General features: G+C 44.8%; 1 protein-coding gene across 3 annotated transcripts in view; it reads left to right on the forward strand.

Annotated features, from left to right (window-relative positions):
- LRSAM1 (leucine rich repeat and sterile alpha motif containing 1) overlaps window positions 1-23,126 on the forward strand; it is a 33,957-nt gene that overhangs the window by 5,527 nt on the left and 5,304 nt on the right. Inside the window, exons 3-23 of one of the 3 annotated variants that reach the window (XM_075834797.1) lie at window positions 522-578; window positions 1,276-1,320; window positions 1,777-1,854; window positions 1,929-1,997; window positions 2,202-2,286; window positions 2,762-2,883; window positions 4,218-4,308; window positions 4,410-4,540; window positions 5,032-5,061; window positions 6,890-7,012; window positions 7,097-7,236; window positions 8,093-8,137; window positions 9,912-9,982; window positions 10,650-10,749; window positions 13,380-13,467; window positions 13,556-13,630; window positions 15,978-16,058; window positions 20,288-20,383; window positions 20,879-20,977; window positions 21,057-21,188; window positions 22,477-22,549. In XM_075834797.1, the coding sequence (XP_075690912.1) occupies window positions 522-578; window positions 1,276-1,320; window positions 1,777-1,854; window positions 1,929-1,997; window positions 2,202-2,286; window positions 2,762-2,883; window positions 4,218-4,308; window positions 4,410-4,540; window positions 5,032-5,061; window positions 6,890-7,012; window positions 7,097-7,236; window positions 8,093-8,137; window positions 9,912-9,982; window positions 10,650-10,749; window positions 13,380-13,467; window positions 13,556-13,630; window positions 15,978-16,058; window positions 20,288-20,383; window positions 20,879-20,977; window positions 21,057-21,188; window positions 22,477-22,549 (1,831 nt within the window). The remainder of the gene's footprint in view (window positions 1-521; window positions 579-1,275; window positions 1,321-1,776; window positions 1,855-1,928; window positions 1,998-2,201; window positions 2,287-2,761; window positions 2,884-4,217; window positions 4,309-4,409; window positions 4,541-5,031; window positions 5,062-6,889; window positions 7,013-7,096; window positions 7,237-8,092; window positions 8,138-9,911; window positions 9,983-10,649; window positions 10,750-13,379; window positions 13,468-13,555; window positions 13,631-15,977; window positions 16,059-20,287; window positions 20,384-20,878; window positions 20,978-21,056; window positions 21,189-22,476; window positions 22,550-23,126) is intronic. The other 2 variants (XM_075834798.1, XM_075834799.1) reach the window with 2 other exon arrangements.

Genomic DNA, 23,126 nt, shown 5'->3' on the forward strand with positions numbered 1-23,126 from the left:
CTTACCATCTCTGTGTGGACATAAAGCGGATCTGACAATAGATCAGATATGTAGAGGAGATGAGTTATTATTTACTGTAGCAGTATAGTGGGCTGAGGAGCTTGCACTCCAGGTCTGAGGTGCCGTCACATTATCATCATTCGCTTCATTATGTGCTGTTCTCACAGTGATTCAGCAGCCTCGATCAGACGTGTGACACAGATCAGAATGAAAACTGTGTTTTTCCCTTATAAACAGGTGCAGCAGAGCTTTGTCCATATACAAAGTCATGTTGGGTTATCGGGGGTTTACATAGGAACGTCAGGTACATCAAATGTCAGAAGCAAAAGAGATCAATGACATATTCAGCTCTGCTACATCCATCACCGGGGGAGATGTTTTAAAGTTGATGAAAGTGGATTAGCTGCCCATGGCAACCAATCACATCACTGCTTTAATTTCTTTTAAAGGGCCTTTGAAAAATGAGACGTGTAATCTGATTGGTTCTTGTAATCAGAATTAGTAATGTCTTCTATTTCCAGGCAAAAGAAGCGGGAGCGGACGAAATCCTGGACATCTCCAAATGTGAAATATCAGAGGTAACAACACCGGAGGGTCATCTATCTCATATCTATCTATCTATCTATCTATCTATCTATCTATCTATCTATCTATCTATCTATCTATCTATCTATCTATCTCATATCTATCTATCTATCTCATATCTATCTATCTCATATCTATCTATCTCATATCTATCTCTCTATCTCATATCTATCTATCTATCTATCTATCTATCTATCTATCTATCTATCTATCTATCTATCTATCTATCTCATATCTATCTCATATCTATCTATCTATCTATCTATCTCTCTATCTATCTATCTATCTATCTATCTATCTCATATCTATCTCATATCTATCTATCTATCTATCTCTCTATCTATCTATCTATCTATCTATCTCATATCTATCTCATATCTATCTATCTATCTATCTATCTATCTATCTATCTATCTATCTATCTATCTATCTATCTATCTATCTATCTATCTATCTATCTATCTATCTATCTATCATCAATCTCATAGCGGTCTATCCAGTATAATTGATCGGTATATTTTTTTACATTGGGGCCAATGACCGACGTATTTCACCGTGGCATATGTCGGAAGGATACTTTGAGGAATACTCCCAACATTTACCTCCGCCGGAAGTCTCTGAGGAACTGTAAACAGTCTGATAATTGTAAATAACAATCACCCCCATCCTCTCGCTCTGTCTTGATTTCAGGCCCCCGATGCTGCTTTCTCCACCTGTCGGGTCCTGCAGAAGAAGGTCAGTAATAGAATCCATTGCACTGATTGTTACGTGGCAGCGTCATCATATGTAGAGAAGGAGGAGGATAGTGGGAAGAGTAGGGTCCTCAGCAGCACAGAGTGTTTCAGGAAACGTGTGCTTATGTTTTGGTCGACTGTGACCTGGCCTCCCCTGTGATGTTAGCGAGGACAGGGCTGCATTTTACACCGACAGTGTCATGATGGGAGGAGGGGAATGGAGACGAGTGTCAGGTCACAGTAGGATAGTTCCAGATGGCAGGTTTTAGGCAGCGCAGAGTATTTCAGGAGAGGAGTGTGCTGATCTCGTGGAATCTCCAACCTAAAATATTGGAAATGGAGAAATATTTCACCAAAGGAGAACGTTTTACTTTAAATAGTGAAAAGAGCAATGTCACACAGCAGCACAGAGTGTTTTAGGGGAGGACGTTTAACACTGATGGGGTTCTCTTCACAGGTGTTGATTCTTCATAGCAATTTTTTAACTCAGCTGATCCCCAAGTCCTGCCAAATCCTCGACTTGGACACCTTAAAGGTGAGTGTCCAATGCCCGATGTTTCGTAGACCCCGAGATATGATTATTCCAAAGCAAATGTCTTTTTTTTCTAGGTTCTTGATCTCCATGACAACCAGATTACGTCCCTTCCTGCAGACATTGGACAACTGAAATCCTTACGGGTAAAGACATCGGCATTTTATATTTGGGAAGGACCCTATACAGATGGAGCAGAATTTATTGCAGTAATAATTTAAATAATTGAAAATGGATGCGGTAAAAGTCCTGTAATCCGGTAGTACGGCCGTAAGACTTCCATGCACAGTGTTCATCTTGTGTCATTGGGATCTCCACATTAATCCCTTGTGACATTTTTCATCTTTAAGGTGCTGAACGTGGAGCGGAACGTCCTGCGTTCCCTCCCTGACTCCATCGGGGACTTAATCCAACTACAGACCTTGAATGTGAATGGTAAGTGTCATAGAACTCCGTAGAAATGAATCATTGTATAAGGAAAAGTTCTGCATTTTGTATTTCCGTTCCTTAACATTTCTAAAATCTCTGCTTGCTGTCAGTAAATGGGAACACTCATTGCTTGCATTCCGAGTTTCAAAACCTGTCATGCTCACACAATTGATAGAGTGTTAACAGTCCCTGCACCTGTCTTAGCAGCTCGAGTTCAAGACCATTTTTCAGCCTCTTGAGGTTAACCAGAATGTTTCCATTCATTGACTGTAATTAGAGGTCAAACAAATGGTAAGGATTTGATAAACAAAGTGTATTAGAAAGTTGCAGAACTTTTCAGTATACCCAGACAATCTTTCTACGAAGAATCTGTCCAATCATATTTGTTTTCCAAGATAAGCGGCGTCAGGTGTCTGGTAGCCGCTTATCTCACTATTATGCAATTTTTGTCTAACATTTCTGTAAATGATTACCTTACCAGGGAACAAGCTGAAGCTGCTTCCACCGACTGTTGGTGGTCTGCGCTGTCTCCGTACATTGAACATCAGTGAAAATCGTCTCAGCGAGCTTCCTCCGTCTCTGGCTAATGTCCGCACGTTAGAGGTAATTGATAAAATATGTGTAATAATATCAAAATATAGTATATCCTACACACCTTCCGATATCTCAATATTTACTGCTCCGTACACACCCCACTTACTATTTAAGAATATTGCACCCTAAAATTAAAAAGTCACCCACAAACAAAAATTCTCATAATGTCCTTATCTGTCAAGCTGCTACAAAGTCAGTCCAGTTATTTTTGGTAAATTGTCATCAACCAATATGGCCTCCATCACCGCTCCCACAGGGGTTCTCACCCAGCTTTCCCACTCTCCTGAATGGCAAATCTGTATAAGGGGCCTGAACTTCCTATCGGATGTGTCGCTGCATAACTAGACTTAGATGAGGATCATGAAACAGAGGACCCCCATCTCTTTGTCAGTGTGGAGAGCGGTTATATAGAGCGTCTCTGGAGGACCCGTCCTGTCCCGCATTACACACACAACCCATTGATATGAATGTGTAATACTCAATTTCCCATGTGGTGGCGCTGTGGGGAAATTGAACACTTAATGCCAGGTTTCCCCACCGATTTCAGCTGATCGCCGTGGGTGACTTTTTGATCACTTTTTATCAAAAATTTTTTAAGGCTGGATGAACAGAAAACATAAATTCTGGCGTTATTTATTATTTTATTTTTTTTACAGCGTTCACCGTGCGGGTTAAATAACGTAATCGTTTTATATTTGGGGTCGTTACAGACGCGGCGATACCAGATATGTGTAATTTTTATTTTATTTTTACAATAAAGTATTTTGCAAGGGGAAAAAGTGGCTTTTTAATTATTTTTTTTAATTTTTTTTTACATGTCATCTTTTTTTATTATTAACTTTTTAAACTTTTTACATTTTGTTCTTTTTTTTTTTTTTAGTCCCCCGCGGGACTTCACTGTGCGATCATTTGAACTCTTTTATAATACACTGAAATACTTCTGCATTGGTGGATGACTGCCTGTCAGTGTAAAACTGACAGGCATTCACTAGAGGCAGACCCCAGGACCTTTGTTAGGCCCCCAGCTGCCACTGATACCACCGACACCCTGCGATCGCACCGCGGATGTGCCGATGGGGTGAGAGAGGGAGCCCCCTCCCTCCAAAACCACTCCGATGCGGCAGGCGGTCGTTATTGGCCGCCACATCCGAGGGGTTGAACGGGCGGGATGGATGTTGATTTCGATCCGGCCCGCTCGAGACGATCTGCTGCAACGGGTTAAAGGAGCTTTGAATCATTTTGCTGAATTACAATATCTTTACTGTACGTCACATCTCGAGGTGTTTCTGTTACATTATCCATAGAATATAATCCATGAATATCCCCTCACCCTTTCTTTCTAGACCCTGACTCTGGACGCTTTGGGGATGGTCTTCCCTCCAGCCTCCGTGTGCAGCGAGGGGACGGAGGCGATCCAGCAGTTTCTATGCAGGGGTAACTAGATATCATAACTCCGAGGCGTCTTCTTATATCCAGGCAGTCGTGTGTATGTGCAGCGGTTTAATCAGATATTTATCCCCCCCCCCCCCCCGCAGATCTTGGCGTTGAGTACTGCCCACCCTCTCAGTACTTGCTCTCTGTCCTGGAGAACGACACCTGCGATGCAGCAGCTGATACAGTAGATGGCGCTCTTCTAATGTCTTTGAAAGAGGAAAGTGAATGGCAGGTAAGTTGTGCAGCGATCGATGGGGGTGCGACACTCCGCAATTGACGCGCCGTGACTTATATAATAGGGAATGGCATTTATGTTGTTTCCCTGATCTATACCTATTAGCGAAATCCTATAAGGCGGAAAACCCTTTCTAACCTATTCCTGCTATCGCAGCTGGCTCAGAGAGCTCAGCTACATTGTAATAAGCTGTTTGTTTGTATCGGGCGGACTTGATCAGAATAGGGTTTTTCGGCTTCTGGATTTAAAAAAAAAATAGTTTTTCTATGCACTGACTGCAAGCAGAGGTCTTGAAAATGTGAGTAATTGAAATCAAAGGATAATTGAATGTTCCAGAACTGTTCATTGTATATTGATTGGGCTTTATTTATATAAAACCAGAAAACTTACTTTTACCACGTACTGGCAGTTTTTTTTATTTGGACACGTTCTCGGAGTGAATGAAAAGTGAAGATTCTTATAATTTCGTCTTCTTTTTTGTCTTGCAGAACAAATTTTCAGAATACGAGATGAGAAAGGTGAGTCCTTCACTAACATAATGGGTGATCCTCTTTACTACACCACACAGCAGAGCTGACAGCTCCTCTATACTACACCACACAGGAGAGCTGACAGCTCCTCTATACTACACCACACAGGAGAGCTGACAGATCCTCTATACTACACCACACAGGAGAGCTCACAGATCCTCTATATTACACCACACAGGAGAGCTGACAGCTCCTCTATACTACACCACACAGGAGAACTGACAGCTCCTCTATACTACACCACACAGGAGAGCTGACAGCTCCTCTATACTACACCACACAGGAGAACTGACAGCTCCTCTATATTACACCACACAGGAGAGCTGACAGCTCCTCTATACTACACCACACAGGAGAGCTGACAGCTCCTCTATACTACACCACACAGGAGAGCTGACAGCTCCTCTATACTACACCACACAGGAGAGCTGACAGCTCCTCTATACTACACCACACAGGAGAACTGACAGCTCCTCTATACTACACCACACAGGAGAGCTGACAGCTCCTCTATACTACACCACACAGGAGAGCTGAGAGATCCTCTATACTACACCACACAGGAGAGCTGACAGCTCCTCTATACTACACCACACAGGAGAACTGACAGATCCTCTATACTACACCACACAGGAGAACTGACAGATCCTCTATACTACACCACACAGGAGAGCTGACAGCTCCTCTATACTACACCACACAGGAGAGCTGACAGCTCCTCTATACTACACCACACAGGAGAGCTGACAGCTCCTCTATACTACACCACACAGGAGAGCTGACAGCTCCTCTATACTACACCACACAGGAGAGCTGACAGCTCCTCTATACTACACCACACAGGAGAGCTGACAGCTCCTCTATACTACACCACACAGGAGAGCTGACAGCTCCTCTATACTACACCACACAGGAGAGCTGACAGCTCCTCTATACTACACCACACAGGAGAGCTGACAGCTCCTCTATACTACACCACACAGGAGAGCTGACAGCTCCTCTATACTACACCACACAGGAGAGCTGACAGCTCCTCTATACTACACCACACAGGAGAGCTGACAGCTCCTCTATACTACACCACACAGGAGAGCTGACAGCTCCTCTATACTACACCACACAGGAGAGCTGACCGCTCCTCTATATTACACCACACAGGAGAGCTGACAGCTCCTCTATACTACACCACACAGGAGAGCTGACAGCTCCTCTATACTACACCACACAGGAGAGCTGACAGCTCCTCTATATTACACCACACAGGAGAGCTGACAGCTCCTCTATATTACACCACACAGGAGAGCTGACAGCTCCTCTATACTACACCACACAGGAGAGCTGACAGCTCCTCTATACTACACCACACAGGAGAGCTGACAGCTCCTCTATACTACACCACACAGGAGAGCTGACAGCTCCTCTATATTACACCACACAGGAGAGCTGACAGCTCCTCTATACTACACCACACAGGAGAGCTGACAGCTCCTCTATACTACACCACACAGGAGAACTGACAGATCCTCTATACTACACCACACAGGAGAGCTGACAGCTCCTCTATACTACACCACACAGGAGAGCTGACAGCTCCTCTATACTACACCACACAGGAGAGCTGACAGCTCCTCTATACTACACCACACAGGAGAACTGACAGCTCCTCTATACTACACCACACAGGAGAACTGACAGCTCCTCTCTACTATACTACACCACACAGGAGAGCTGACAGTTCTGGCTTTCAATGACATTTATTGCGTATTATTATCCTTGGTTTCATTTTTTTTAGACACCGAATTTCTTTATTTCTTAGGAAAAGAAAATGCTTGAAAAACTGGATTTTGAGCGTCGGCTGGACCTGGGGCAGAGAGAACACGCTCAGCTTTTAATACAGAACAACTCTCAAAAAAATGAGATTTTACAGACTGTGAGGGAGGTGAGTGTCCAGCAGGCAGCATCCAGATCCGTATGGAGACGGGTAGGTGTAGATATATTCAGTCCGTTTCTCTTTTTTGCTCAGGAGCAATCGCGGTTGGAGAAAGGTCTAAATGAGCATCAACGGCAGCTGCAAAGTGACCGACAGAAGCTGCAGGAACAGCTGAAACAGATGGAGAAGGGCATCTCATATCGGATCTCTCATCTGCTAGAAGAGAACCGCAGGTGAGCAATGTGTTAAACAAGTATTATTATCAATTACCTATATGATTTATTCAATTAATTTGCTATAAATATATAACCGGTGGCGGTCCAACTGCTGGGCCGATCCTGAGAGCAAAAGTGCCCAGTCCCCATTATTAGGCAGAGAGGTGGCTCACCGGTAAGATCACTGGAGGAGCAGAGCATACTCACTTCATTTATGTACTTCCTGTTCACCATTGGATCGGGAGGTGTAGCTCCCCCGTTCTTTAAATTAGTAAGAGTCCCAGTGATTGGATCCCTATAGATCAGACATTTATGGCACTTCAAATTGACATGCCTTAAAGGTTTTTTTTTCCATCACAACAACCCGTTTTTACCACAGGATGTTTGTGATATTACAGCTCAGCCCCATTCACTTCAATGGAGCCGATGTGTAATACCAGACACAACCCATGGACAGGAGTGGCGCTGTTTCTAAAAAAAACAAAAGCGGCCATGTTTCTCTAATCTTGGACAACTTCTGGTTTGACAAGTTGAAGCTGGCCCAGCATATTGTTATTACCGGCTGCAGTGGCCTCTGACGGGGGAATTGTAGTATCACAGAAGATATCAGGACACTTGTCGGATTAGGAGAGAATCAAAATGGCGCTCAGACTGGACGCAGCTTCTCCACCTTACACCGACGAGTAATGCAGAGCAGCTTTCATTAGTAAAGTAGTGAGGGTCCTCCATTGATTTTGTTATGGGGGTACTTTGATTAAAAAAAAACATGCATGAGCGCTATTATATAGGCAAACCGTTATTTCTTTCATCGTCTTCTTTACTCTAGGATCTGTTTCTAATTAAGTCGGATCTCGTTATTCTCATTCATTTGCAGACAGAAGCAGAGTTCATCTATTCTGAAATCCCTGGAGGATGAGAGGTGGGTGCCATTAATACTCTCAGTAAGAAAAGGTAAGAGTGTAAAGGTGGCTATGCTCGCGGGATCGCTGTCCGACTACCCCATACACATGAACGCTTGACTCAGCCCAACGTACATGTGTAGTCAATGGGGAGAGGGGAACAAGCCGCTGCCGTGAGAATAAAGGATTAGACATGTTGAAATCCAACTTGACCGATCCTTATTTCTTATATCCTTAGGGACACCCCGATACTATTAGGCCTCATTTACACGAGCGTATTATACGCGCGTGCGACGCGCGTGCTTTTCACGCGTGTCGTACGCACCTATAATAGTCTATGGGGCTGTTTAGACGATGCGTGATTTTTGCGCTGCGTGAGTGCGTTGCGTAAAACTCACGACATGTTCTATATTCTTGCGTTTTTCACGCAACACGCACCCATTGACTTCAATGGGTGCGTGAAAACAACGCATGCCACACTGACGGTCCTGCGTTGCATGCGCGAAAATCACGCAAGAGCTGTCAAACTCCTGAATGTAAACAGAAAAGCACCACGTGCTTTTCTGGTTACAAACATCCAAACGGAGTGTCAAATTCGAGATGAGCGCACCGAACTTCACCGGGTTCGGCCAAACTCGTTTTGACCGAAACCGGTAAAAAATGTTCGGGTACGCGACGTCAGGAGACAGTCACTGTCCACGGTGCTGAAAGCGTTAAACTGGTTCAGCACCATGGACAGTGACTTCCGCTCCGAAAATCCATGAACCTGTAAAAAAAAAAAAAAGTTCTGACTTACCGATAACTCCGGTCCGACCTCCCGGGATGACAGTTAAGTCCAAGTGACAGCTGCAGCCAATCACAGGCCAAGCACAGGCTGCAGCCAATCACAGGCCAAGCACAGGCTGCAGCCAATCACAGGCTGCAGCGGTCTCATGGACTGCGGCGTCATCCTGGGAGGTGGGGCCGGATGACAAGAGTGGGACGCGTCACCAAGGCAACGGCCGGGAGACCGGACTGGAGGAAGCAGGCAGTTCATGGTAAGTGTGAACGTCTTTTTTTATTCACAGGTTGGTGTAGATTGTGATCGGCATTCACTGTCGAGGGTGCTGAAAGAGTTACTGCCGATCAGTTAGCTCTTTCAGCACCTTGGACAGTGACGGGCGTCGACTAGCCTCATCTCTATGATGGCGGCTGCGCGAAAATCACGCAGCCGCGCATCATACACGGATGACACACGGAGCTGCCAAGTGCCTTTTGCGCGCGCAAAACGCAGCGTTTTTTGCGCGCGCAAAACGCACACGCTCGTGTAAATGAGGCCTTAGAGGGTCGGCTAGTCCTGCCAAAATCAGCTGACGGTAATCTAATATGTATGGGCATCATAGTGACGTATCAGAAGTTTTGATCAGTGGGGGTCCGAGCAGGAAGACCCCCACCGATCGCTAAAACGAAGCGGATGAGCAGTGTGCCGCTTTGTTTCTGATTGGATTTTCAGGGAAAACCAGCGAGCGGCGTACTCACTCATAGAGGAAAGCCGATCAGAAACTAAACGGCACACCGCTCACCCAAGCACTTCTGCCGCTTCGTTTTAGCGATCGGTGGGGGTCTCGGTGCTCGGATCCCCACCGATCAAAACTTCTGACATGTCAAATGTTTTTTAAAAGTTTAGTTACACTTTAATATGCGGCACAGTGTATGACCACAGCCCTGGGGGTCCTATGGTGTCACTTATTTGAGTTGGGGGTACTTGACTTAGAAACACTCTAGGATACAAAATAGACATGATCTGCTTTGCAGGATTAAAATGGATCATCTTATGGCAATTACCCAGGAAGAGGCTGAAAATCTGCGCCGTAAAGAAGTGGCATGTAAGTAATGCATCTGTCTTCACCCGTCACCTGTCTTCACCCGTCACCTGTCTTCACCCGTCACCTGTCTTCACCCGTCACCTGTCTCCACCCGTCACCTGTCTTCACCCGTCACCTGTCTTCACCCGTCACCTGCCTTCACCCGTCACCTGTCTTCACCCGTCACCTGTCTCTCCTCAACTAAGGAATGGCAGATCTGACTACTTATGAAGTAATTCCTCTCTCGCTCCAGTATTACTTCATAGTGCCATTCAGGTGCCTCAGAAAGCTGGGTAACAAACCCTATAGGAGATATGAGTGGCTATATTGTCACCCAGCTTTCCTAGGAACTGATGTAACCAAGAAAGGGCTGAGATATTTTTGTTGAGCTAATGGGGTAAATGCTATTTAAAGGGGAAGTCCTGGCAACCGTGAATTTCTTATATGTCAGAAGAGCTTGGACCATCATGGGCAGGCGGTGCTCAATATCTATAAAGATAACGAGCAGGATTACATCAGGTCGCCATATTTCTGTCCTCCTATGGGCGCTCAAGCATTGGGGCCCAGTTGCAATTGCTACCCTATAGCTACACCTCTGATGGTTGCACTAAAACCTGCTCCAAACTTCATTACATTTACACAAAACTACAAGTCATGATGGAGTTTCCCTCTCCTTCCCCCCCTCCAGCCGCGATGCAGCAGATGTTGGAGGAAAGTTACAAGAACAAACTGCTGCAGATGGCGTACGAGTCCCGACGCCAGGAGATGGTCTATCAGGCCTGTTCCAGGTGAGATGGAAAAATCCACGACTGACCAGAGCCACACGAGAGCTGTCAATGATTGCGCAGAGTAACCAGGGAGCTGTTAGCGTTTGATAATGATTCTACTTATGTGATTATCCAACAATTATTTCCCATGTCTGCTCGGCGCAGCCGTGATGATCAGCAAACGCTTATAGGGGATATAACTTAAAGGGGATGTTAAAAGAAAAGGATCTGCTTGTTGTTTTCCTACAAACAGCGCCACCCTGGTCCGTGGCCAGAACAAGAGTGGCACTGTTTCTGTAAAAAAAAACTTGGGGGAAAATTCAGAGTACCCCTTTAAATCGATAATTAATGATGTAAAACAAACCACAATGTTAAAGGGTGTGTACACCTTTAAGAATATTCCAACAAGTCTTAGAGACCTATGACAGGAGGTGTTATCCGTGGGTTTTATGCACGGAGACCTCTGCACAGACTCTCATTGAAATCAATGTAATTGCAATGCTGTGATTGGATGTGAGGATATGTTTAAAGGGACACTCCGGGCAAAACTGATAGTGTTCTGATGATGCATGACACAGACATATAACCAGATGGATAGAAGCGGCGCCAAATTTACCACCCTGGCGCACACTTTATGATAAGTTTGGCGCTTCTATATAATATGTTAGACACTTTTCTCTAACTTACGCCACCTAGTGGCTGGCATGTTTTACAGCAGTATTTTGCACCAAAGATATGGCGCACGTTGTTAATAAATCTCGTACATTTTACGACTCGTTTTAGCCACTCCCCTTTTTTAGGCACTTTTCCAAACTGTCAGGGGAGTTGAAAAAAGTTTCTTAGACACATAATTAATTTGGAGCGCGCCATGTTTGACGCTTTTTTTGGCGCATTTTGCCTAGTAAATCCCCCCCCGGTGTATCACTATTGCCTTTTAAGGTGTAAAAACCCTTTAATTGCGACCCTTAGTTAACGGTTAGGCCCCATGCACACGACCGTAGATTTCGTCCATAATTACGGATACATTCATTTCTGTGGCCGACGGACACCTTTCCGTATATTTACAGGAAGGCGTCCGTGCCGTAGAAAGCTCCGCAAAAGATAGGACGTCCTATTTTTTGCTTTTTACAGATCGTGCTCCCATACTTTATATGCGGGTGGCTGTCCACGGCCAGATTGCCTGTAATCACAGACGGTGATTACGGGCACGGTTGTGTGCATGGGGCCTAAGGGACTAAAAAGCCACAAAAACTAATATTTTTCACAGCTGGCAGTTTGCTACAATTGTATCCAGAGCAATTCTGTGGGAGCTGAACAGTTTATACTACAGACTGATACATTTTACCTGCACTGATACATTGTAGCGAACTATCAGGACAGTAGAGAGATTTGTGCTGATGTGTTTCGCTCATAGAGGATTGTTTAGACTGGATGCAATTGTAACAAACCTTCACATAAAAGCAGAGGAAAAGTGTCCCCCCCACTAGAGCACAGCCGTACGGAGACAAGGGTGGCATTACATAGAAGAAGTTTCCGTTTTATGACGTCCATCGGGGTCCAGCCATACTGAGAGGGTCAATTCTCAATATACAGGTGGCCGTGCAGTGTGAAAGTAGTCCTACTTTTGCACAGCTGCAGTTTGTTACAGTGTATCAGTGTAGGTAAACTGTATTATTCTGGAGTCCCAGATGAGAGAGATTTGGGGTGCTGCTGTTGTGTTTAGCTCACAGAAAACTGTCTGCAATGATACATTGTAACAAACCCTCAGTTGCATGAAGGTGAGGACAGGTTATCAACCCCTGAATGTAATAAAAAAATATTTCCATTCACTAAAAGCAAGCAGATATCTGAAAGACAGTCCATTAGTAAGTTATAAATGTTTCATAATAATAATAATTCACTTGACTAGATCAGAACCGCACACTTCTCTGCTGACATACTCTGTGCTGCTGGGGCGTCTTCCACTTTTAGTCTGTGACCTCCCACTTGTCTCCATCCCCCTCATCACATCATGGCACTGCCCCTGTCACATGCAGCTCTGTCCACACTAAGATTATAGCATGATAGGACAGCTCTAGATCAGCTCCTGAAATACTCTGTGCTGTCATGGCCATCTGCCCCATCCATTATCAGTCCGTGATATCCCCTCCATATCATAGAGCAGAAGACACCTTTGCCATATATAAGTATTGTAGTCACAGAAAGAGGAGGAACAGCCATAAATGATTACGGCCTCCGGAGAATTTCCTTCCCCTGCACTTTGTACAAGCGAAAACCATCACGTACGATAAAGAGACACGACGGCCTATAGAATATTGCGGAGAAATATATTCAGAGTAGCAATTGCTGAAAAAAACGGTGAGATAACATCAGTAACATGTCGACACTTCGAGGACCCGTACACTTAAAGGGGTTCTCCGCTCGGCACTTGACGTCAAGGGATTGGCAAAAAAAAGTTGTGACCGCTGCCAGCGCAGAAATATTCCCACCGTCCAATAATCTAGATTATTTGACAATCTCTCATTGCCGGATTAAAGGGATTTCTTCTCCATACATCAGACCCTCCTGTTGTCGCCGCCGTCCTGACTGCGGAGCGTTTCGTGGATTCTCATCCTGTCTCATACGTGCCGATTAACCCCTTCTGTTCACAGCTTGGCGGAAATGGATCGCAAGATCCAGAAGATCCAGATGTGGCAGCAGCTGGATCAGAGTAAAGCCATCAGCCAGATCCTGCAGGAGGTATGAACGGCCCCCTCGCTGACACCCCCAACTCTGCCCCTGCACAGCGGAGAACCTGCCTAACCATTGTTAACTCTTTCCCTTCCAGTCCGAAATCCAGAAGGCCGCCTTCGAGGCCCTGCAGCTGAAGAAAGATCTTACGCATAGGCAGATCCGTGAACAGGTGGGTCTACGTGTAAGGCGACTGCGCCGGAGAGGAGGGTATATTAATATAAAGGTGCACCCCGCCCCCATTCTTGCCTGTGTATCACTTTTGCCTTACAGCAGTAGTATGCAACCTGTGGCTCTCAAGACTACAACTCCCAGCATGCGGTATTCAGGGCAAGCTTGGAGTTGTAGTTTTGCGACAACAGGGGCAGCCACAGGTTGCAAACCACTGCCTTACACTATAGGGCCCCTTTAAAATGATATTCAGGTTTTATATAAATAGAGTTGAATTTTTGTATAATGAAATGCCCTGCAACGTTCTAATAGACTTAATTTCTTCATCAAGACCCCTGCTATCTGTAAGTGAATAGAAACATGGTTTACATTAGGAGGCTGAAAATCTTTAAAGACCTAATACTTTTTACAGCTGAGGCTTTGCTACATTTGTATTCAGCCTAGACCATCCTCTGTGAGGCCCCATGCTCACGACTATAGATTTCATCCGTAATTGCGGACTGTAATACTTTATATGGGAGCACGAGACCAAAATGGAGGTGGCTGTCCGCGGCCGGCGGTACCTGTAATCGCGGACCGTGATTACGGACACGGCCGTGTGCCTGAGGCCTAAGGTGAATAGTCGCGACTCCAGACTGATACATTTTACCTGCTCTGATACATTGTAGCAAAAAGGACAGAAGCGAGATTTGTGCTGCTAATATGTTTAGCTCACACAGGATTGTCTGAACTGGATGCAATTGTAACACACCCTCAACTCTGAGAAGTGTTCGGTCTGTACGGCGACAGGTCTATACAGGTTTTTAGACACTTAGGGTAAGCAAGGATGTTCCCTTTCACTGACTGCAAGCAAAGGTCTTACAAATGTTGAAGAATTGCAGCACAAAGTATATGAGAATGTTGCAGAACTTTTTATTTTACAATTATGAAACTTTATTTATATAAGACAGGACGACCCGTTTGATACAACGACACAATTGCGTGGGCTGCAGCCTGACATTGGGACGTGCAGTTTTATTGTATGACGTAGTTAAATGTTCGCTCTCCTCCCCTTCATCGCTGACATTTTAGCATATTGTTTTGCTCTCTCCTTCCGTCTGGCTTTGCTATTTTTCGTTTTACGCTTTCGCCACATCTACGGTCAGGAAAATGCGGGGCATCTGTTTGCATAGTGTGAATTATTCCCGGTGTGGAAGTTATAGGCACGGCGGCCGTAAAAACCAAGGGAACGTGAATGATTGGCGACCGCTCTATACCCCGACATTGTTACTTCTATGCAGAGATTAGCAGCTACTAGGCACCTCTATTGCCGCTTATCTCTGGAAAACAAAACTTTTGACTGGTTAAAGTTCTACTTATACGTTCACAGTGTTTCCCACAGCGAGGGGGGACGGACAGGTCGTCCACCCCCCCCCCATACTAGATTGTGCGCAAATCTTAACAATTTTATAAAACAGCATAAAATAATTTTCCTTTATTTCCAATTTTCTAATATACTTTGTGTTTTAAATTCTCACCGTTTTCAAGATCTCTACTTGCTGTCAGCAAACAGCGACATTTTCGTTTTACATCTGAAAACCTCTTGTGACCTAATACTTCTCACATCTGGGAGGTTGTTACAATTATATCCCGTTAAAACAAGCTGCGCGCTAAACATCCTGGACTCCAGACTGATACATTTTACCCGCGCTGATACATTGTAACAAACTGTCAAGAGGGCAAAGGAGAAGTTTATAGATGGTTATCCTTAGGATAGGACATCAATATCAGATCGGTGGGGTTCTGACTCCCGGCACCTCCGACGATCAGCTGATTAATGTTTACAGGCACTTCACCATACCGTCCGGTAGCGGCTGTGTCTGGGATTTCATTTTCGGCCCCACAGCCGCTACAGAAGCGTACAACGCTGTGCCTGGTATACACTGAAGAGGCCGCGGCCCCTTCAGACAGCTGATCGGTGGGGGTGCCGGGTGTCGGACCCCCACCGATCTAATATCAATGACCTATCCTAAGGATAACCCATCAATATAAAATTCCGGATGGAGCCGTAGAAACATTTTAACTACAAGACAGGACGATTCCCATCTGCAGGAGACGTCTTTGCTTCGGAGGGCCAGGGCCCTTTAAGTAATAGTTCCCTAGAACCCCGTGTGTTATCTAGACGTGCAGGTAACATGAAACTTCCGATGCATGCGTCGCAATATCCTAATGCAACAATGGCGGTTAACCCCTAGGCTGCCGCAAAGATTACCCCTCCCCCTCCCCCCATGGCTTTGCTCCGTCAGCACGATCGCTCTTTGTAGTGAGATCCTGTTCATCCGAACCCTGCTGTCTCATCTTCTGTCTAGATTTTATTAATAGAAGTTGAGTTAATGCAACTGACTCAGCTGGAGGTAAAGAGGCAAGAACTGGAAACCGAGGAACTTCAGGTATGTGGTTATCCCGGGGTTAAAAAAAAAATCCAAAAAAAATCCCGGAAATATGAGCTGGGGGTAGATTTCCAATGAAGGACGAGCGCTGGTGGAATAATTCATTGTATCCCAGTGACTGTACACAGCAGAGGCAACCATGTATACAGCCGATTCACTGAGGCACAAGGTGACCCATGCCTCGTGCCCCACTGATCATACTGACAATATGGCCGCCTGTACCGCGTACCAGTCTCCAGTCCTAACGTGTGTCGTTTCTTCCTGGTCTTGAGTCTGTCGTGTTTGTCGACTTCTTCTGACATTTCCAGAATTTGTCCATCACTAACACTTGGGGGTCTTCTGTCTCGTCCTTTTTCGATTTTATTTTCTCGGCAGAATCGTCTCTAATTAAACGTGAAGTTTAAAACATAGAAAGTCAATAAAAACATGAAGTTTCTCCACCTAAAAGATAAAGTTCTCCTATTAATTGTTGGCTTGTTTATGGCGTTCATCACATCCACGTCACACACTCATCGTACAATCTCATTTGTTATTGATAACCATGGATATGCATGGCAGGTTGTCACAGCTCCGCCCCCTTTTTTTAGCCTTACTGAGTAGAATATTTTAATTGTATAGATTTCAAGTTTTGTCATCATTGCCATCCTTCAGGCGTGATATTACCATCAAGTTATATGGTGACTGGAGTCGTACTTTACGGAGGTTGTCACATCAAGACAAACTCTGTTCAAATGTCTTACTAGTTTCTTCCTGTTTGGGACCCACCTCAATGAGCTTATAACCGCTTACAAGCAGCGTCTCCCACTATGGCGCACTCAGTACGTCTTTGTATTACATGGTAACTTCTTAATTTGAATAGCTGCATGTAATACTTCCGCTGCAGGGGACATGCCTGACTGGCCATGCTCTTAGCGTTCTTACTTATCCTGTACTGATCCTGAGTTATATCCTGTATTATACTCCAGAGCTGCACTCACTATTCTGCTGGTGGAGTCACTGTGTACATACATTACATTACTTATCCTGTACTGATCCTGAGTTACATCCTGTATCATACTCCAGAGCTGCACTCACTATTCTGCTGGTGGAGTCACTGTGTACATACATTACATTACTTATCCTGTACTGATCCTGAGTTACATCCTGTATCATACTCCAGAGCTGCACTCACTATTCTGCTGGTGGAGTCACTGTGTACATACATTACCTTACTTATCCTGTACTGATCCTGAGTTATACCCTGTATTATACTCCAGAGCTGCACTCACTATTCTGCTGGTGGAGTCACTGTGTACATACATTACTTTACTTATCCTGTACTGATCCTGAGTTATATCCTGTATTATACTCCAGAGCTGCACTCACTATTCTGCTGGTGGAGTCACTGTGTACATACATTACATTACTTATCCTGTACTGATCCTGAGTTACATCCTGTATCATACTCCAGAGCTGCACTCACTATTCTGCTGGTGGAGTCACTGTGTACATTACATTACTTATCCTGTACTGATCCTGAGTTATACCCTGTATTATACTCCAGAGCTGCACTCACTATTCTGCTGGTGGAGTCACTGTGTACATACATTACTTTACTTATCCTGTACTGATCCTGAGTTATATCCTGTATTATACTCCAGAGCTGCACTCACTATTCTGCTGGTGGAGTCACTGTGTACATACATTACATTACTTATCCTGTACTGATCCTGAGTTACATCCTGTATCATACTCCAGAGCTGCACTCACTATTCTGCTGGTGGAGTCACGGTGTACATACATTACATATCCTGTACTGATCCTGAGTTATATCCTGTATTATACTCCAGAGCTGCACTCACTATTCTGCTGGTGGAGTCACTGTGTACATACATTACATTACTTATCCTGTACTGATCCGGAGTTACAGCCTGTAATATACTCCAGAGCTGCACTCACTATTCTGCTGGTGGAGTCACTGTGTACATACATTACATTACTTATCCTGTACTGATCCTGAGTTACATCCTGTATTATACTCCAGAGCTGCACTCACTATTCTGCTGGTGGAGTCACTGTGTACATACATTACATTACTTATCCTGTACTGATCCTGAGCTATATCCTGTATTATACTCCAGAGCTGCACTCACTATTCTGCTGGTAGAGGTACTGTGTACATACATTACATTACTTATCCTGTACTGATCCTGAGTTATATCCTGTATTATACTCCAGAGCTGCACTCACTATTCTGCTGGTAGAGGTACTGTGTACATAAATTACATTACTTATCCTTTACTGATCCTGAGTTATATCCTGTATTATACTCCAGAGCTGCACTCACTATTCTGCTGGTGGAGTCACTGTGTACATAAATTACATTACTTATCCTGTACTGATCCTGAGTTACATCCTGTATTATACTCCAGAGCTGCACTCACTATTCTGCTGGTGGAGTCACTGTGTACATAAATTACATTACTTATCCTGTACTGATCCTGAGTTACATCCTGTATTATACTCCAGAGCTGCACTCACTATTCTGCTGGTGGAGTCACTGTGTACATACATTACATTACATATCCTGTACTGATCCTGAGTTACATCCTGTATTATACTCCAGAGCTGCACTCACTATTCTGCTGGTGGAGTCACTATATACATAAATTACATTAGTGATCCACAGTTACAGCCTGTATTGTACTCTAGAGCTGCACTCACTATTCTGCTGGTTGCTACTGACAATCGTCAGCACGCTTGTTGATGGACGCACCCCTAGCATGTTAGCTGGCCTCCTTTAATGCAGTGACACGACTGAATTGGATTAGGATGAGAAATCGTGTTTGTAATTTTAGGTTGCTTCTTGCTGTACATTTCCTAAATTTTCCTAGATTTATGTTTTTTTGTGTTCTTCTTTCCTGTATGTTTTATTGTTTTGTGTCACTGGTAAAATAATTCTAAATATCATGTCATCCTTATTATATGTGGTGGTGAGTGAACGTTTGTATCCTCCGCATTAGGGCTCATTCATGTATAGGAGCAGCTTCTCCTGTGTTCGTCAGATCTGCATATTGCAGAGCTGTTCTTCATTTCTATGGTTTACCAGATACCACAGTAAGGCTTAACAAAAAACGGCTGAAAATACGGAGATCGTTTCAAGGGAAAACAACCCCTGATTTTCAGCCGTTTTTTAAGCATCAAGCGTTTTTTGCAACGTTTTTTACGGCTGTTTTTGGAGCTGCTTTTCTATTGAGTCAATGAGAGACTGGTTCCAAAAACGGCTCAAGAAGTGACATGCACTTCTTTTTACGGGCCCCGTCGGAACAAAACGCCGTATTTTTCATTGAAATCAATGGGCAGATGTTTGTAGGCGTTCTGCTTCCGATTTTTCAGCCGTTTTTCAGGACGTTTACGGCCCGAAAAATGGCTGAAAATAGCCTGTGTGAACATACGCTTACGGCCGTTAACATGTCGGAATTTACAACCATAGAGGGTGGCGCTGTTCCATGGTTGTCTATGGAAAAGAAGCGCCACTTCCTGGATGGTGAAAAGTGGTACTGCATGACGCATTGTTTCGGTTGGAGTAATACTTTCTCTCACCGCTATATATTTTTATGTCTAATTAACCATTGGGTGATTCATAAAATGTAGGATTTATTTGAAGAATACAATTGTGTGTATATTAAGCATGGGTTACATAGAATCCGGCTTCTTAAACTGATCCAAGCAAAACTTTGTATACTATATTTCCAACCTAAGCGCAAATCCCGACCCGTAGAACCGCCCGGCCCCGAGCACAACCCAAAAACCCTATCACCCTAGCAGCTAGTCATGCCTTGTGTACCCTATTATACTATTATATTCCAGCACTCGGCTTCTGTATCCCAATACTCCGCTATCCCCTTTTTTGCTGTATACCACGTTTCCCAGAATGCACTCCTCCTTGTGAATTATTGGGAAGGCAGGTAGAAGAATGTCTCGTTTCATTCGCTTTTTGGGTTCTTTTTGCATCATGGCTCACCCCTATTCATAGATCACGCTTGTCCTACTGCTGCCCCCAATACCCCAAACCCACCCCTCCTCATGAGCAACATCTAGTCCATTGTCAATATTGTTGACCTGTTGGGTTAAGAATCATGTTCCTGAAGGCATGGCATGTCCCCTCCCCAAGCTGAGTTTTCTTTGCAAACCTACTTGATGATTGTTTCCATTACCTCCTGTATTTGACTCTGTTTTTGTTGTACCAGTGGGCGATAGCGGAGCAGCGCAGGGCGTTAAGTGACCTCCTGCAGCAATTGCTTAAGGACAAGAAGCAGAGAGAAGAGGAGTTGTTGGCCGTACTAGTGAGTTCTTGTTTCCTTCAAGCCTTTTGTGATCTTAAAGGGGTTGTTCACTTTGACACTTAGATTATCTGATCACAATTTGTTCTGCTGCTGGAACCTCCAGCGATCAGCTGTTATCTGTGCGAGAGCCTGGCAACAAGTGTTGTTTTCCTACAGCACCGCCACTGGTTAAATGAAGCATTACATCGTTCCCATTGAATCCAGTGGACTGTTTTTGTAATGCATGGGCATGCTGGCTCCTCCAGAGTAAGAGACACTCTTTGTAGCCACTTTGGCTAACTGATGAAGGTCCCTAATCAAGGACTCCCCTCTATTAACTCAGCCCTAAAAGGGTGTTTGACAATGGGTTTTGTAAACCAGACAATCTTTTTAAGGGAATCGGTGACCCTGGCATACATGTATTTGTGCAACTAGACCCCTTGGGGCCACTGAAGTCACACATCCAGGGCATCTTATTAGTCGGGGTATCTAATGTGCACCTCCACTTTTCTCCAGATGGCATTGGACGCAAAGAGTGAGGCCAGGCAAGAAAACTATTGGTTGATCCAGTACCAGAGGCTCTTGAACCAGAAACCTTTGTCGCTCAGGCTGCAGGTGGGTTCTAGATCACCCCTTACCGTTCGTTAACTCTTTGATCTTCACCGAAACTCAAGGTCTTGTATTGGTTTCTTAGGAAGAAGGGCTGGAACAAGAACTGGTGGATCTTCTGAAGGAGCTTTCTGCAGAGAAGTATTTGCCTATATTTGCTCACCATAGGTTCTGTCTGGAGATGCTGGAGAAGATGTCTCCTGACGACCTTAAGAAGGTAATTGCGCAATGGAATGGGACATTCTTAAAGAGGATCTGTCACTAGTTTAGGCCTCATGCACACGGCCGTGCCCGTAATCATGGCCTGCAATTGTGGACACAGCCCGCATTTTCGGGCCATTCTCCCATACAGAGTTTGGGAGCACGGCCCGTTAAGTACGAAAAATAGGACATGCACCATAATTCCCGGCACAGTTCTACTGCACGGACACCTATCCGTAGCGATACGGAAGGGTATCCGCGGCCAATGGAAATGAATGGGTCAGTAATTGCGGACCGTACCGGATATTTGTTACGGTCATGTGCATGGGGCCTTAGTAATGCCCAATCTCCTCGCAAATCTAATAGGTGCTGTCACACTGATAATAATAGTGAAAATTGTGTCCCAAAAAGTTTATTATTTTAGACGTTATGAGCTTATTTCTAAATATGTAAATGAGGCTATACTAGACAAGTGGGAGGTAACAGCAGCGATTCTCCTGAGGTGGCGCCACCTCCCAGCCGCTGCCGCTGTCCTATCAGCATGAAGCTGCTTCACACAGTGTGAGAGACTGAGGCTGGAGGGAAGGGGGATCACTTCAAATAGCCATATCTCCGGCTGTGGACCACCTAGAACAGCGGCTCCGGTGGCATATGAAAGAGGAGATTCTAAATGTGACACAATCGGAGATATCACCAGTTGAAAACACAGTCGGGAATGGAGCTGTATACTATATGATCACGCTGTGTTGCTGGGCAGGGAAGAGGGAGAAGCTGGATGCTGATTGGACAGCGTCATACAGAAAACATGACACCGCCCAGAGTGAATAGAAAGAGTCGCCTCCTATTTGGCTATTAGAGCCAAATTACCAGATTTAGAAAAATTCTCAGAACTGTGCAAATAATAAATGTTTTTTAAAACAAATGACATTGTAATCATCAGCATCAGAGCGCCTATTGGATTAGTTAGGAGACGGGGAATTAATAAACTAGTGACAGATCCTCTTTAAAGGGAATGTCTCAAGAAGATAACCCTTTTTAAAAAGAAGGGGAAACTGCGACCGACCACACGTGTAACATTCTAGTGAATGGCCGTCCATGTAACACACGGACACGCCGTGTCCGCCAGAGCGGGAGCCATTCTTATAGAGCGGCTCTCTGTTCTGGCACATAGAAGCGGGTCCTAAGCGATATCGGCTCCCCCCCCCCCATTCTGTGATGTCCATATGACTTATTGGGCATATGAACTGGGGGTTGTTGTGGTGAGACATCGCCCTTAAGTTTACAAAAGCTTTCTCTCCCTGCAGATCGGCGTTGAAGAAGTTGGCTTGCAGATATCCATTATCGAGAAGGCAAGAGACATTCGAAGACTCAGGAGAGGTAATTCATGTGTCCTGTTCTGCGTAGCCAATGGAGAGCTGGCATCTGTTTTCACAGGAGATGGACAGAAGGCAGTACACAACGGTTCTATAGGACTTCTTCCGTAATGTAATGTGCTGGAGGGGGCGGAGTTTGACACAGGTTCAAAGAACACCAAAGAGAGAATCCCAGTCATGCTCCGCCCCCTCAGGCCCTACAGTTGGCAAAACACAGTGCGCCTCAATTATCTGTTATGCTTTGCTGAACTCTGATTGGATGCTATGGGCAAACAGCTGACGTATTTGTTACAGTTTACATAAATGAGACCCAGTGTATCAGTTTTGCCCGGAGTACTCCTTTAAGAGACAACCGGGCTAACCTGAAGATATATAATATTATTGGGGAACGGCAAGGTGGGGTGCTCAATGCCATGAGCGATGGGAAGGAATGGTAATATTTTAAGGGATTGTCAGCGTCAGACAGCACCCTCCAAAAATACCCTATTACCATAATCCCATCTGAGCCCCCTTCTCTGTCAGAACCTGTGTAGTGGTCCTCCACTATAGCTAAAACCGGCCTTACACCCTAGATAGCTGAG

The sequence above is a fragment of the Rhinoderma darwinii genome, chromosome 8, assembly GCF_050947455.1.
Source record: "Rhinoderma darwinii isolate aRhiDar2 chromosome 8, aRhiDar2.hap1, whole genome shotgun sequence".
Taxonomy (NCBI): domain Eukaryota; kingdom Metazoa; phylum Chordata; class Amphibia; order Anura; family Rhinodermatidae; genus Rhinoderma; species Rhinoderma darwinii.